The following is a 14,636-nucleotide window of genomic DNA, read 5'->3' on the forward strand; positions in this document are numbered from 1 at the left end:
AGACACATTTAAAACACGGATCTTGAATAATCTACTTTTGAAAAAAATGGTGATGTAGAAACATTTCCATCCTCTAGGCACTGTGGGTAAGCAATTAAAAAGTCAAATTAAATACTGGGATATGTAGTCTAACATCCATCCATTTTCTAACCGCTTTATCCAATATAGTGTTGTTGGGGGAGCCAGAGCCTGTCCTGAAAAGGGATAATATAATTTAACATGTAGAAAAAAAACTCATAAGAAGAACAAAAATAAAATTGCATTTCTATGGTGTTTTTAATCCCAAAGGATTCCAAAATGCTTTACATGTAGGAGAGGACCCAGTTCATTTATCACTATTGTGCACACCAGCAGTGCTACTACACTGTAGCTCGGTTAGAGAAGTGAGAAATTGTGTCAGCAGCTACAGGAGAAAGAGTATTTTGGGTGTACAAGTAAAGGAGCAGGCTAGTTTTAGACAATATTTTCACAATGTATCATTTTAACTATATGACTTTCACTATATTTTGCTAGCACCCTGCCTATGGCATTCATTTTGTTGGCACATACCTCAGTTATGTACGGCTATTTTGTACTCTCATAACAGAAAAACAGCTCTGAGAAGAAGCAAATAAAACATTTTAATTTGCTATGGAATTTCACACATACTGAAATGGACACATAATTTTATTTATTTAGAAGCACACCCTTGACCAAATTCTTGCTCCAGTGATTCCAGCAATTTTGATAATTTATTAATTCTGTCAGCTTCAGTCTCAGCTGGGTAAAAGAGAAAAAAGAGAACAGTAGAGAGAAGAAATGAAAAAAAGTTAATATAATTCTTATACCTTAATGCCAGGAACATTAGGAACAAAACAGGGAAAACCTGCTGTATTAGCACGTGATTGTGATGTACAGTAAATGGCACCACAGAAACAAGGCTAAAAGTGAAGAATACAGAAACTGTGGGCATGTAATACTTCAGAATGTACTTCAAAATGAGCCTAGGGCACAGTAACTAAACACACAAATTAAAGGTTTCAAAATCTCTAATCAAAAAATTTTAAAAAATAATATACAGTAGTACAGACTACCAAATTTGGATAAAATGTATATAGTAGTGCAAGAATATATGCATAAAGGAAGGCATATATCATTGGATATTCTACTTTTCCCCACATACAATACATTGAAAATCATTAGGAGTATCAGCAGCTGAAACTGAAATGTTAGACATACCTACAGTACTACTTTCTTAGTTTTTCAGAGGTCCTACAAGAACACATTCATGTATGGATCTAGTCTTTTCAAATAATAATAAAACAAGGGAAATTATCATAATATAGGAAGTACAGTATACTTCAATAATGTACAGGTAGTTTATAAATTCAGGAAAGCAGACAGTGATGGACTGGGTTTTAGAGTAAATTATTTGTAGGACAGATATGGAATGCAGAAATCAACAACAAGACCTATGCTCAGCAAAAACAAAGTTCTGTATTCAATAGTGTTAGCATAGAGGAAGCAGAAGTGTTGTAGGTGTTAGAAGCATTTCCAATGAACAGCTCTCCAGGGCTTGATGGGTTCTACCAATTATACTTAAGGAAACAAGGGATGCTATTCATAGGCTATTAACAAAACTCTTTCAACCGTCACTCAGAACTAGGGTAATACCCAGTGACTGGAAAATTGCTAATGTAGCACCCATCTATCAATAGGATGACAAAACTGAACCTTGTAATTATTGACTAATAAGTCTTGCTTCTATTACATGTAAGGTTAAGGAAATGATAATTAGGACTAAAACAGAAAATTGATTACCTGATAGAAAACAGATTAATTCACTAATTACAAGTGGTAAGGGCATAAGGGCTTGAGTGGACATGAGTGTATTTTTTTCATGGAAAATTGGTTAATAAGTAGAACCTTAATATAGGAATGATCTAGATTTAGGTAAGTTTATTAAACTTGTCAGATTTGCACGAGTACAAGTGCTGTTTGTATTTTTTCTCAATTTTTTTGTGGCTGATTGTTAGCCACAACGGCCACAGCTCTCCAGTTTTGGGCAATGTAACACTAGTAATAGGTGAATGTACTATATAGAAAGGGATAGAGTATTCAATGTACTTCCTAAACGTAATCGTATATACAGTACATATATCTGCAGTAATTGAAAATCTAACAACATCTTGCAACATAGTGTATGTTTAGTATTTAATATTTTTGTTTTTCTGTAGCGGACCTAGTACGGATACAGTGACGTCATCGCCCTCCCTGCGCATAGCAGGGACCTCGGCTGCCTGGGTTGAGGGAGGTCTCCTTTAGCTCATGCAGCTGGTTCCCTGTTGCGTTACGCCAGAGACCCGGGCTCGCGCCCCAGGTGTTGCGGGATGAAACGGGTGGCGGAGGGCACAAGCCCGCGCGGAACCGTGACGGTCACACTTGCACAAGGATTTATCTGTACAAAGTACTGTATAGCAGATAGCTATTGCAATGTAGATAGATACTGTAACTTGAATCTTAAACATTGCTGAATTTGTGCAAAATTGACGATAACTACAAAGCTTTGTTTTGCCCATTTAAGGGGAGTGTAAGAGCTGTGCAAAAATCTGAAGTGAAGGGGGTAAGGTGTTGTTTAGGGGAGCCAAGTAATGGTGCAGTTTAGCTTAAAGGCCTGTTTTTTAATGCTCCTTAAGCATTTACACATGGTAACTGCCGAGTGGAGATAAACAGGTTCACCAGCTGTCTCTCCGACTGAAGGAATGTCCAAGCCAAGCAGCAAATGGCTCACTGGGAAAAAAAGTTATTGCAATACATTAAATAACATTAACTGTTTCTAAAATAAGCAGCCTGATCAAGTTCCAATCCGAACTTTGTTTACTGTAGTGACTGCATGTGCTCTTTTAATTAGTGTTGAAAGGCTGGCTGGTTGAATGCCCTGAACCTTCAGTCTTCAGCTGTCCCTTTGCAATAGTAATTCAACATGCATGTGAAAGTGTTCTGCTCTGGAGTGTACGTGGGCAGTGTTTGAAAATCAGCGCTATATTGATCAGCCTGTTCTTAGCACTTTGCAGGGACTGTGTTTACTTCCAAATTGAAATGAATTGGCTGGGCCTTCAATTACATAAGCTTTGGCTCAGTAATAAGTAGCAGATTGCAACAATTAAGTGAGGTGTTTTTTGCTATTTCCCCCTGATGTTAAGTTGATAATGATGGTATTTTAAGAAGAAACACTAGACACATTTGAATGTGAAAGCGATGACAGCATGATTGATGTGACATTTTCACCACAAGAACGTATTGACCTTTTTGGTTACATGTGTAATCTGCATGGATATCGTTCGTTGGCGTATGTCACTTTTGCTTATGTAACCAGAAATTTAATGAACACTTTGTTAATGCTGTCAGAAAATGTCTGTTAGTTGTTTTGAAGTCTCAGAAAATTATTTTTATGAGTCATTAATTTCTGTACAGTTAAAGGTACTAATGGGTCTAAATGGATTTGGCATGTTTTTTTTTCTGATTTAATCTGATGCATTATAAATGACAACAAACAAGCATTTGTGGTATATTAAAACTATAGGCCCATATAAAATTAAATATTATTTGAAAATACAGAGGTCCGTGGTTACAAAATGTATTTTGTGGTACATTTTACATCTATTATACAGTGGTCCATGTAGCTCCATATTTAAAGTATTGCAAACATAGTGTGTTCAGCATTCTTCACAATTTGTAGATGTATTTTACACAGGAAGACAATTATATTTTATTAATTTGAAAAATCCATTTTTCCATACTCAGCATGATGGATGTGGAAGGTTTTTAGCTGAATGGATTTTGTCTTCTCCACTGACCATCAATACTCTTTTAAAAAGCTGTTCTGAAGTTTAACTTTTATTATGGAAAATTATGTGTACTGAATATTTAACACTCTTTATTGAGAATTCAAGCAAACACTACTGTATAAAAGCAATACAGAATATAGGAAAATGATGCAGTATAATATAAATCTGATATTACACTGCTTCACATCCTGAATTTTATGCCCAACTCTAAAACTCTAATTCATCCTCATTGCTTGAACCCCCTTATTAAGTAAGTAGGACTGGAGAGAAAGGGTGTCTCCTGTACTCATCCCCACTAGCAAGTCATGTCCATGGGGGAATTGAGGTTTGAACTGCTCATTGGACCATTTTAACTCAGACGGTTTAGACCTTGAATACCTGATACTAACAACTGTTCCACTGTGTGAGCTTTGTGCTTTAGTTTTTTTTTTTTTTAACCAGAAGCATTTGAATGCCTGAGATCCCTTAGCTATTACAAATCACATTGTATCTGACATGTAGTACACATACTTCATACAGTAGGCCTTCTATTTTATTTTTATCTCAGAGTAACAATTACATAGGTTTGACTGTATTGCATATTTCAAGTAAGGGTTCCTGCATTGCTGCCACTAGATGTGAAAAGAGCCTATTTGTGATACAAAATAATAATAATAATAATAATTGCTTACACTTACTGTATATAGCGCCTTTCTGGACACTCCACTCAAAGCGCTTTACAGATAACGGGGACTCCCCTCCACCCCCACCAGTGTGCAGCATCCACATGGCGATACAGATCTCTTTCATGTGCAGTTTGTTAAGCAATTTGTAATTATGTATGTACATGAACCTGATATATAATATTTATCTGTTTGAGTACAAGTGGCAAGCCTTCACAGTACAAAGCATTACTATGGGCTCTGAGTTCTCAGGATGATATTTGTTGCTGAATCCTACAGAGCCTGCTCTTTTATGATCAAAGGTCAAAAACCCTGGAGCTACTCAGGCTCCCTGTCCTTTTTATATCCCTCCCAAATACATTTTGATAGTGTAGTGATATACAATACACTTTGTTTAGGCAGTCATGTATCTCTGTCCTTCATTTTAAATTCATGTATTACCTCAGATGACCATGTTACCCATTTTTTTAATGTGTTTTCCATTTTGGCTTTATACCTCAGGGATGTTTAAAACTTCCCAGTACGTCTAAAACTCTTAGATTAATTTTGATTTGAAGCTACTTGGAAGTCCCAAACCCTTAGCCAAGGCAGAGATCCTATCTGAAGGAGATGCTGACTGTATATTAGTTTGCAGCAATTCTGTGCTTTGCTATCAGGCAAAGAAAGATAGGCTCCACAACTGGTGTGTTATTGTTACTTTGGGTTTCACTTGAGTATGCTGCAGCTCTTCAGTTTGTTTTGATTATTTTATGTAGGACAGATATGTCTAATTTTGAAGCTGCCTATTTTTAAAGAGACATAGCTATGCAAGCTCAATTTGTTTTTAAATTATTTTAAAGGTATGTTGTTACAGGAGTATAAAACTAGCAATCAAGAATGTAGTGCATTCCTAGTTGTGCCAAAGCAGAGTGACTTGCACTCCACAGAGTGCTCCTCTTTCAAAAGCTTCAGAAATCAATTTCAAAAGTCAAAAGTTTATTTTTGTGTGTGAATCAAACATAAAAGTCAAGTTATTAAGGGTTGACACAGCATGATCCAAGATTTGATTCTAACATCTAGAGAGAGATGGATAGCCTTCGTGATGTATTCAATATTGGGCTGATCTTTGGAATAGTCTTTCTTAATCTCTCCACTGTAATAGATTTTTGCAAAACATATGCTTACTCTATATGACTGTATATACATTCCCCAGTGGGTGTTTCCAAACCCATGTTAGTGATGATGGAAATTCATCTGTGGGTATTTCCTGAGGTAAATTGATTGCAATTAAGGGCTGTCCCACTTGCAAATATACTGTATATCATCAAACACTAATCCAGTTTGAACTCTATATTGTAATTGAAGGTTTTAATCCCATTTCTTAAAAAAATGAATGAAAAAAACTTTGCATGACTTGTGCAACTGTCAAAAGTTATTATCTATTGGGATTCTTTTGGGTTTTTAACACTTAGTGTTTTTTTTGTTTGAACACTTTCAAAGGCGTGTACAGTAGTACTGAAAATAAACAAGAAAGTCTTGGTGTCTGTCTACCTGCTTGGTGTCTTGACTTTTCTTATGATATCAGTTTCCACTTTAAAAAACAGGTGCAATTTGAATTACTGTAATAATTGCATTTCCTAATCAATGGAACAGAAAAATGTGAAAAAAATATGCTTTTTTCTGGTGCAAAGGGGCCAGGGACATTTGCAAATGCAAATGTATTTTGCTAGACTCTCAAATGCTTGTAGTTGTGTCCCAGAGTAAAATGTATGAATGTAACACAGATGTGCATAAATATGCAAGTGAAAATAAAGCAACCTTGTACCGAGAAATAAATAAAAATGTGAAACATACAGTGGGTGCTTCTCACAAAAACTAACATTTTTTTTTCTTTTTTTCCTGGTGTTGGTGCCAATGGAACCGTTTCAGGTAAGTGTATTTTTTAAATTCTTTTTAACCCTATGTTTCACAAGGAAATAAAAGCTGTTGAAATATTCAAACAAGATGTTACAGGATGGGTAGGAATGCACAAGTGTGTGATGGCTCTATCACAACATTATGCATATTCCCCTCTGCTTTTATTTATTGTTGAGTGTTCCTCAATATACTAGTTTTTGCTCTATACTATTTTTTTTTTCATTTTCATTCCTTAAATTGTCCTGATAAATAGTAGGCAAAATAAACTCTCAGTTTATGTATTTAAATTACAGGGAACAGTCCATATGGTTTATAGTATTCATTCCCTTGTCTTTTCATCTTTGACATCATCATCTCTGACCTTCACTTCTAACAGAGCTTTAGTGTTATTGATTGACTGCATCAACATAGTTTCCCTGATCCGATGGTACATGTTAAAGGATTTTGAAAATATTATTAAAATAACATTTCACACACTGACGCTCATTCTCTCTCACACTCAAACACTTCAAATCAGTACTGATCATTTAATTTATTTGCTCATTGAAACAGAGCCTCTCTAACAAATATGGAGTAAGGGCCATTGGATTAGTAAATTACTGTTTTAACTCACATTTTAGTGATTAAGTAATTCCAAGTCTTAACTAGGTTCTCAATGGTGTTAGGTGCCATCATTTTGAGTTCTGGAAATGTTAATGATAAAGGTTAAAGTAACAGTAAAACAGTATGTAGCAGATTATCCAGTGAAGTACCCAAAGAAACTCTTTGAGTCTGAACTGTTTATGTCTGACCTGTTATTCCTTAATGTTAGTTATCTTAGATACATAATGTCAAATAAACATTTTCACACATGAATTGGACAGTACTTATATTGAAAGTGTGTTTGAAAGGTTCAAGAATACTATAATTTATATGTAAGATAACATAAGTCCAGTCCTTCTTAAAGACACTCAGTTTTATAGGTATGAATATTATTTGTATCTTGTTGTATCAAAAGTGTTTTGTAACTGAATTGTCTTAAAATTTCTACGTTTTCACTTCGTGCATATAGATTGAACTGTGCCGTTTCTCCACTGTGGTAACATTTCTTGTGAAAACCTGAAGAGGGGATTATGTCTGGAACACCCTTAAATGGATCAATTTTCACATTTATCTCTCTAATCTTACATGCAACATAAACACTTACTTTTTCAGATGTATTACACACATCACACATTGGTTTTTAAATTGATTTGAGTATAAGACTAATTCAAATTAAATAAGTATAAAAGGAACTTAAAAAACATCAAATAGAAGGGACTATTCTGCTTATATACATCCCATTTGATATAGTAGCTTAGTGAATTTATAATTTCTTGAAGCAGCCTATCTACTGTATATCCCTTAGGATTTTACATAGTTGAATATATAGTTGGATAAAATCTCAATCTAGTCTGAAAATATTTAGCTCCTTTCACATGACAATCCCCTGAGAGCAGGAATCATTCATGTTGCTCTTCTTTGAACTCTTACTAAGGCTATATTTTTTATGGTATGGTGACCAAATCTGCCTGCAATATTATAAATGAGGTTTTACCAAGCTTGAGCTTTACTTCACTTGATTTAAATTCCACATATTTCGCTATATACTCAAGGTTTGGTTTTTTATTGCTTCCCCCTTGATCTCTTTCATGCATATCTTCCTTCAGCTCAGAATCACCCATGCGATATGCATATTGTATGTGCCCACTTCCTCTGTGGATCACTTTGCATGTATCAACATTAAATTTAATTTGCCAAGTGTCTGGCCAATGCACGCTTTTTACTAAATCTATTTTGTAATTCTCGTATCACTGTTTCTGTATTTGCCACTCCACTTATTTTTGTCTCTTCTACAATTCAACTAGTTTGCTAACTATCTAAACCTAACTATTGCTAAAGATAAGGAAACATCTCCATGGAGCACATCACTGCTTAAATCTGTCCAATCTTTATTACACAGTGTGTGCACAAATAACCTTTTATTCCTTTTTTTTATTTGAAAATCAACCAAAAACATTAGGGACCTTATCAAGAGCTTTTTGGAAGAGTAAATATTTTATGTCATATACTTTAGTGTTGTCAACTGTCCTTCTTGCTCCTTCAAAGAATCACCGTAAATGAGATAAACAGGACCTTTAGTAAGTATTGTTCCAGTTTAGCTCTATTTCGTAAAGTTACCAGTAATAGGAGAAAGACTGATACTTCTCTAGATTTCTGATGCAATTTTGTCTCCATTTTAAGATCACTTATCACTTTATCACTTTATTGGCCATATGCAATTTCCTGAATTAGGAATTTGTCTTTTCACATAACCCCAACTTGCTCCCCATGAGACACACAGACACGGAGAGAGAAGCTTGGGGTCAGAGCGCAGGGTCAGCCGTTTATACAGCCACGGGATATGTAACAGCCATCTTCCAGCCACAGGCGCAGATCCTTAGTCACAGAGCCACAGCACCACCCATTAATTTAATGAATTAATGTTACATTAGTACATGTTAAATCTGTGTTGCAACTCCCATTCCATGTGAGAAGTGAAATATCCTAGTTAGGGCACTATGAAGAACACTTTCATAAAGTACAGCTGGAAAAGACTGGGAAAATGCTGTCAAATCCCATAATTTATTAGTCTTAAGCATCCCTAGCCACTACAGAACATCAGTTTAGTTGTAGTAAAAAATGGATGGTATAGCCAAATACATTTCACACATACATGTCATTTTGTCATACATAAGATTTAGTTTAGGGAAAGGCATCTCTGTTTCACTTAAATATTGCATCTTAAGTTTTGGGAATAATTGTATTGTCTTTGAAACATGGCATTAATTGGCAGTAATGTTTTTTTTCACCTTGCCACAAGTAGCAATGCTGCAGAAATGGGTACATATTTAAACCCATTGAAATATTCCATTCAAAGAAAAGAACCACTCCAGACCTGCTTTTAGCAACAATGTTTTCTGGTGTGAGATGATCCCAGGATCCCTGAGCTGAATTTGACCCACCTTATACCAGCCACAGTGAATCAGAGACCTGACTTTTACTCGATGTGCTTTAATCAAGTCCTATGCATTACTTTCATGCTAAACCCTACTGGTCATAAATGGAACAAGATCAAATTTATAGTGTTTCAGTCATTCAGACTTGCATCCTCATGTAATCTCTTGATGTCGGTAGTAAACAACTACAGTACACTTAATATCAAATGTGTTTGCAAGGAGATTTTGGGTAAGTACCGTATATCTGGGAAGAAGACTTTCAATCTCTTTAAAAATAAGGGTATTACGTTTTGTGTAATTTCGTTCAAGTGTTGAAAAATCTGTAATTCTCTGTGAAACAGAATACATAGGTTAATTTGGACATGTGAAAGGCATTTGTAATTGAAATAAAAAATGTAATATTAGAGCTATGGTTACCATGAGCTGGCAGAGAGATTTGATCCCTTTGGAGGTAACAGAAATTGGCAGTGGAGACTCACCCGATGCTAATTTCTTTCCTTCAAATTAGTAAAATCTTAATGAAGGAAGAAAGGTTCAGTCCACTCTGTAATTGCCCCCCTGTTTCCCTTTGCACTTGACAGCCTTTCCTTTTTACTGTCATTTCTTCAAAACATTTTTTCTCTTTAATAGTGCAGCTTTATTGCAAGCCGGTGCTGTAACAGGAAACTGCAATTGATACACATTTAAATCCTACTTGACGTCTGAGTTTTTGAAAGCTTTTAGAGTGGATGTTAAACAGGGTGTATTTTGTCTTCATAGAGCCACTCAAGTCATCTGTCTGCATTAAAATTCAGACTGTTATGAGACACTGCAAAGCTCTAAATGAGTATAAGAAACAAAGAATCCTAAACTGAAACAACTTCTCATTTAAATGTAATATTGATGTTCACCTGTAAAGACTCCGGCCTGGCTGTAACTGAACAGAAATGTTCCAAAGGTAATTAGTAATGGTATTGTATGGCGTTAGATGCAGGTTCTTAAAATAGTGCACAATTTAATTAAATTTAAAGTTCCTTTTTTAATTAAATAGTAGCGCAATGTCCCTGATCAAGATAATGAAGTATCCGGCTCTATACAGTTTAATTATTTTTATGACATAATTGTCCCATAATAAGAAACTTGTTTTTGTAATTTTGCTCTTGTGTTTGATGAAAACCATTTGATTCCCGCATCTTAGTATGTCATGTACCACTAAATAGCCTTCACGTCTCTGGCTGAACCCTAATGACGCTAGCAAAGCAGTTGGAGAAATGTGCATAAAGAAAACAGTAGAGATTATATCAGGTTATACAGAACACTTCTTTCCATCTGAAGTGATATAATCCATTCAGCTTATACATGATGTGCAGGTGAACATTATATTGTAGGCAGGGAATTATTGTATTTGCTACATGGGAACATAAGATAATGTAGATTACAAAAGGGAGGAGGCTACTCAGCCCATCTAACCCTTTTGGCTGCTAGCAACAAGTCGATTCATGCAGTAAGTTACTCTTTAAAATTGATTGTGAATTAAAGGAGCAATTTGGTTCTTTGCTTTTGTTTCATAAATAAAATGAGGTCTTATATTACCGCTTTTAGCTTCCAGGATATCAGATCCAAAGTGTTTTGTGATAATGTCTTTGGTTTCAAGAATACTGAAACCCTCAATAAAATGAGTGGGAATTAACTTCAAATATGAGAAAGACTATTTTCAATTTTCTTATGAAAGATAGACAGTGACTGAGACTCCTTAAGATAAATGTAACTGTTATTAAGATTCTTATAAAGAATCTAATAGATATGATCCTTGAACTGCTTTGAAGTTCCAGATTTGTCTAATTCATGTCATTTTGTCAGCTTTGTTCTTTATAAAGGGGAAGAAAAAAAAAAGCTTTGTTCTTTTTATTAAATATTGTGTCTGTGCAATTTCAGAACTGTTGCTTAGTATCTTTAGCCTTAAAATTTCCGGAATCCTTTTCAGCAAAAAAACAACATTTAATGCCAATTTATAACACAGACAGATAAATTAAACACATTATTATGATTCTTCTGCCTGTACACAAGGGAGCGACTCTAGTTCTCAGCCAAAGATTTTGCACTTAATGACAGTGTTGCAGAGTGCTGCACAGCTAAAAAAATCCATAAAATTGAAAGATAAAACGCATTTGCTTTGAAAGTGTCTGATAGGAATTCTGTATTATGCTGAGTTATGTATTCCCCAAGCACTCATAGCTGTGCTGACACATCCTCTGCAATGGAGTATTGCCTCATCAAGCTATTATTTAGGCCTCTGGTTTCTGCGGTAAAATGTGTTAGTTGTTAGTAGGCTGCTTGGCGGACGTATAAACAATCCCATATGTAAATCTGAACAAGTGTGAAGAAGTAATCAGAATACTGTTCATATGATGTGCTGCTTAAGCATCATCTAACTAATTTATTTCTTTATATTTATTTAATCACTGTAGTTTGATATTCAGTCTGCATAGCATTATACTTAAAATAATAAACTGGATGTACATACTATATAAATCTGTTAAGCATAGCAATTGTTCTTGTTTTGAGCTTACAAATCTGGCTTGGCTCGTTAGCTATGGAATCTTCATAAATTTAAGATAAATATTTTCACCTTTGGCCCCAGTAAAAAATTATCGATGTGCTATATTTTATGATGTGCATTAGTGGAATGCAGGTGGATGTGCTTTAGTCTGTATCAAGCAAAAATTAGATTCTGAATAAAACAAAAAGTACTGACTTTATTTTGGGTAACTGAACTCTAAAAAAACAACATCTGGTACATTGCAAAAAGTACGCTAAAGATAAGTGAAGCTGAATATTTTTAAAATTTGACTAAAATAAAGGAACACACTGATGCTGTTTTGTAGAGCTTCAAATATAGATTTTTGTTAACTGAATTGCAAATTTTGCCAGGTAGTTAGAGCTGAAATGAAGTCAATGCACTTGACCATCTTTAAGCTTCAACTAACAGCAGAACTTCTCTGCTATTTTTTATTCTAAAAACACTATATTTCTTGCTATTTTTCTTTTTCAGAGGATGGTTCAGTAACTTTGAAATTTGGTTATGCTGATGATTAAGTTTGAGCTAGAAGTTATAAAAACTATTTTACAACTACTGTAGATCTAGGAGATTTTTATCTCAATGTGACTACATTGAAAAATAAAGTTTAAATCTAAATCTAGGAGACTGGTCTGTGTACAGTTTTAAGCTCTGGAGAATTATGAGTTCCTGTATGTTTTTGTTTCTTTAAAAAAAGTACTGGATTACTTATTGTTCTATTGCCAACAAAACCTCTGGGCTTTAAAGATATAAGAAAAGTCTAGCCACAGAAGAAAATGCCATTAACCTCTTTGCACTTGGAGCAAAACAAGTTAATATCAACAAACAACAGAACAGCACAAGTAAAAACAGAAGCTGAAAACTACTTTGTGTTGTCAATGTTGAAAATGGGTATGTTCCATATACAAAATCAAATACATAGGCAAACTAACTTTAAAATGGTTATGTTCCATATACAAAATGAAATTCAAACAGGCAAATTAACTGAATAATTCAGTGTCCACACACACCAGAAGTAAAGCTAAGCTAATGGCCAAAAATCAATTTATATTTGTCCTCAGTTAAGTGATCAGAACAGGTTGCCATTGTTACACGAGACCAAAATCGTGGGGCTTTGTAATCAGTGTGAAATGAGAAAAACAGAAATTGAAATCCATTCTCTATTGTGCTTCAGAAAATACACATAGGTTAGAGACGCATCTCTGCTATGTATCTCTAGCCAGATTAATGACTTCATGCATCTTACAAATGAGAAAAAAGATTGGCAGTCCTTGTTGGCAGGTGAAAAAATAGTAGAACAAGCTCCTTAGTGTGTACCTGTCACAGTTTTGGACAAAATTACCAAAAGAAAATGTTTCACTTTTAAAATATGTGAGAAAATACATTTCAGTCTCATACGTACAGTCTCATGGGACATTGTTTTATTTCACAATTTTGTAAACTGAATAAATAGAAGTTCATACAAGCACTTTTTGTAGGTGTCAGAACTAATATTACTTGTCAGCATGTACATTAAGATTCTCAAGTCAAGTTTAAAATTGCATACTGTATACCATTACACATTTTTAAATTGTTTTTGTGTGTGTGTTGCTCCCACAGAATGCCTTTTTTGAAATAGTTTTAAGATAATTTTTATTTACTAAAGAAAAAAAAATGAAAAACTGTCACATGTGAAGTTATTTTTTACTTGAAGTGAAAATTAATGCAGAAATTTGGTAGAAAAGTGCAAGAGAATCAGGTCTGTGGATAAAAAACGTCAAAGAAAAGGAAAGGGTAAGGTTCTTACATGCGACAATGACTTGACAAACCTGGCATAACCTCGGCTATTTTCACATGGAAGTGGTTTATGTGAAAATGTTAATGAGCTTGTAGTTCAGTATGAATGGTTGGGATCACACAGTGAAAGTTTGGCACAATTCTCTGTGCCCCAGTTCTCACCTGTCTTTCAGGCATAGAGATCTACAACTACTCTGATTTTATAGTTTGTGAGTCATAAGGAAAAAAATAAAATAGTATTAACTACTAAGGACATGATAACATGGTAATGTCTATTAAAGGAACAGTTTTGACAGGAGCATTAAAAAGATATTAAATCAAAAGGCACAAAGTGTTTCAGTCTCACTGTACTGCAGTAGCTTAACAATGTATTCTAAACAGTTTCACTCAAACAAAATGTCATCAGATAGCCTTGTATTTTCTGGTGAGATTCTTTTGATTTTTTTTTTGTGCGTATAAAACATTATTTTCTCATCATCTTCATAAGATGGCCCTTTTCATGATTTAGGTAAACTAGTCTTTTGCAAGTAAGTAAACTCTCAAAAGAAACCCAACCAGGCATAGGGCTATTTTTCACGTGGCCTAAGAAAATGATCTGAAATGTAAAAAAATAGAACCTTCCCTGAATGTTGACTTAAAGTAAAGGTGCATTAAGTGTATTCCTCATATTCTAAAGTAGCTGGTTTCAGAGGGTCCTAAAGATGTTTAGGCTAGAAGACTAAAAAAGACTAGCACTAAACACAGCATTAAAGCACTAAAACAGAAAACTAAACACAGAGAGAAGTGTATTGTAACGGTGCACCCTGCCGAGCCTTCTCCACCAACAAGCCAACCAAGGGGTGCCCCTATCTATAGACATTCCTGAAGTTGGTGCAAAAGATCACGTGATGGTTACCTTCTA

General features: G+C 34.7%; 1 protein-coding gene across 4 annotated transcripts in view; it reads left to right on the forward strand.

The window, feature by feature from the left end:
• ctnna2 (catenin (cadherin-associated protein), alpha 2) overlaps positions 1–14,636 on the forward strand; it is a 559,287-nt gene that overhangs the window by 282,644 nt on the left and 262,007 nt on the right. For 2 of the 4 annotated variants that reach the window (XM_069192244.1, XM_069192285.1), the window contains exon 8: positions 6,377–6,397. The exons of the other annotated variants lie outside the window; for them this stretch is intronic. In XM_069192244.1, the coding sequence (XP_069048345.1) occupies positions 6,377–6,397 (21 nt within the window). The remainder of the gene's footprint in view (positions 1–6,376; positions 6,398–14,636) is intronic. 4 annotated transcript variants of the gene reach the window in all.

This window comes from Lepisosteus oculatus, chromosome 1 (assembly GCF_040954835.1).
Source record: "Lepisosteus oculatus isolate fLepOcu1 chromosome 1, fLepOcu1.hap2, whole genome shotgun sequence".
Taxonomy (NCBI): Eukaryota; Metazoa; Chordata; class Actinopteri; order Semionotiformes; family Lepisosteidae; genus Lepisosteus; species Lepisosteus oculatus.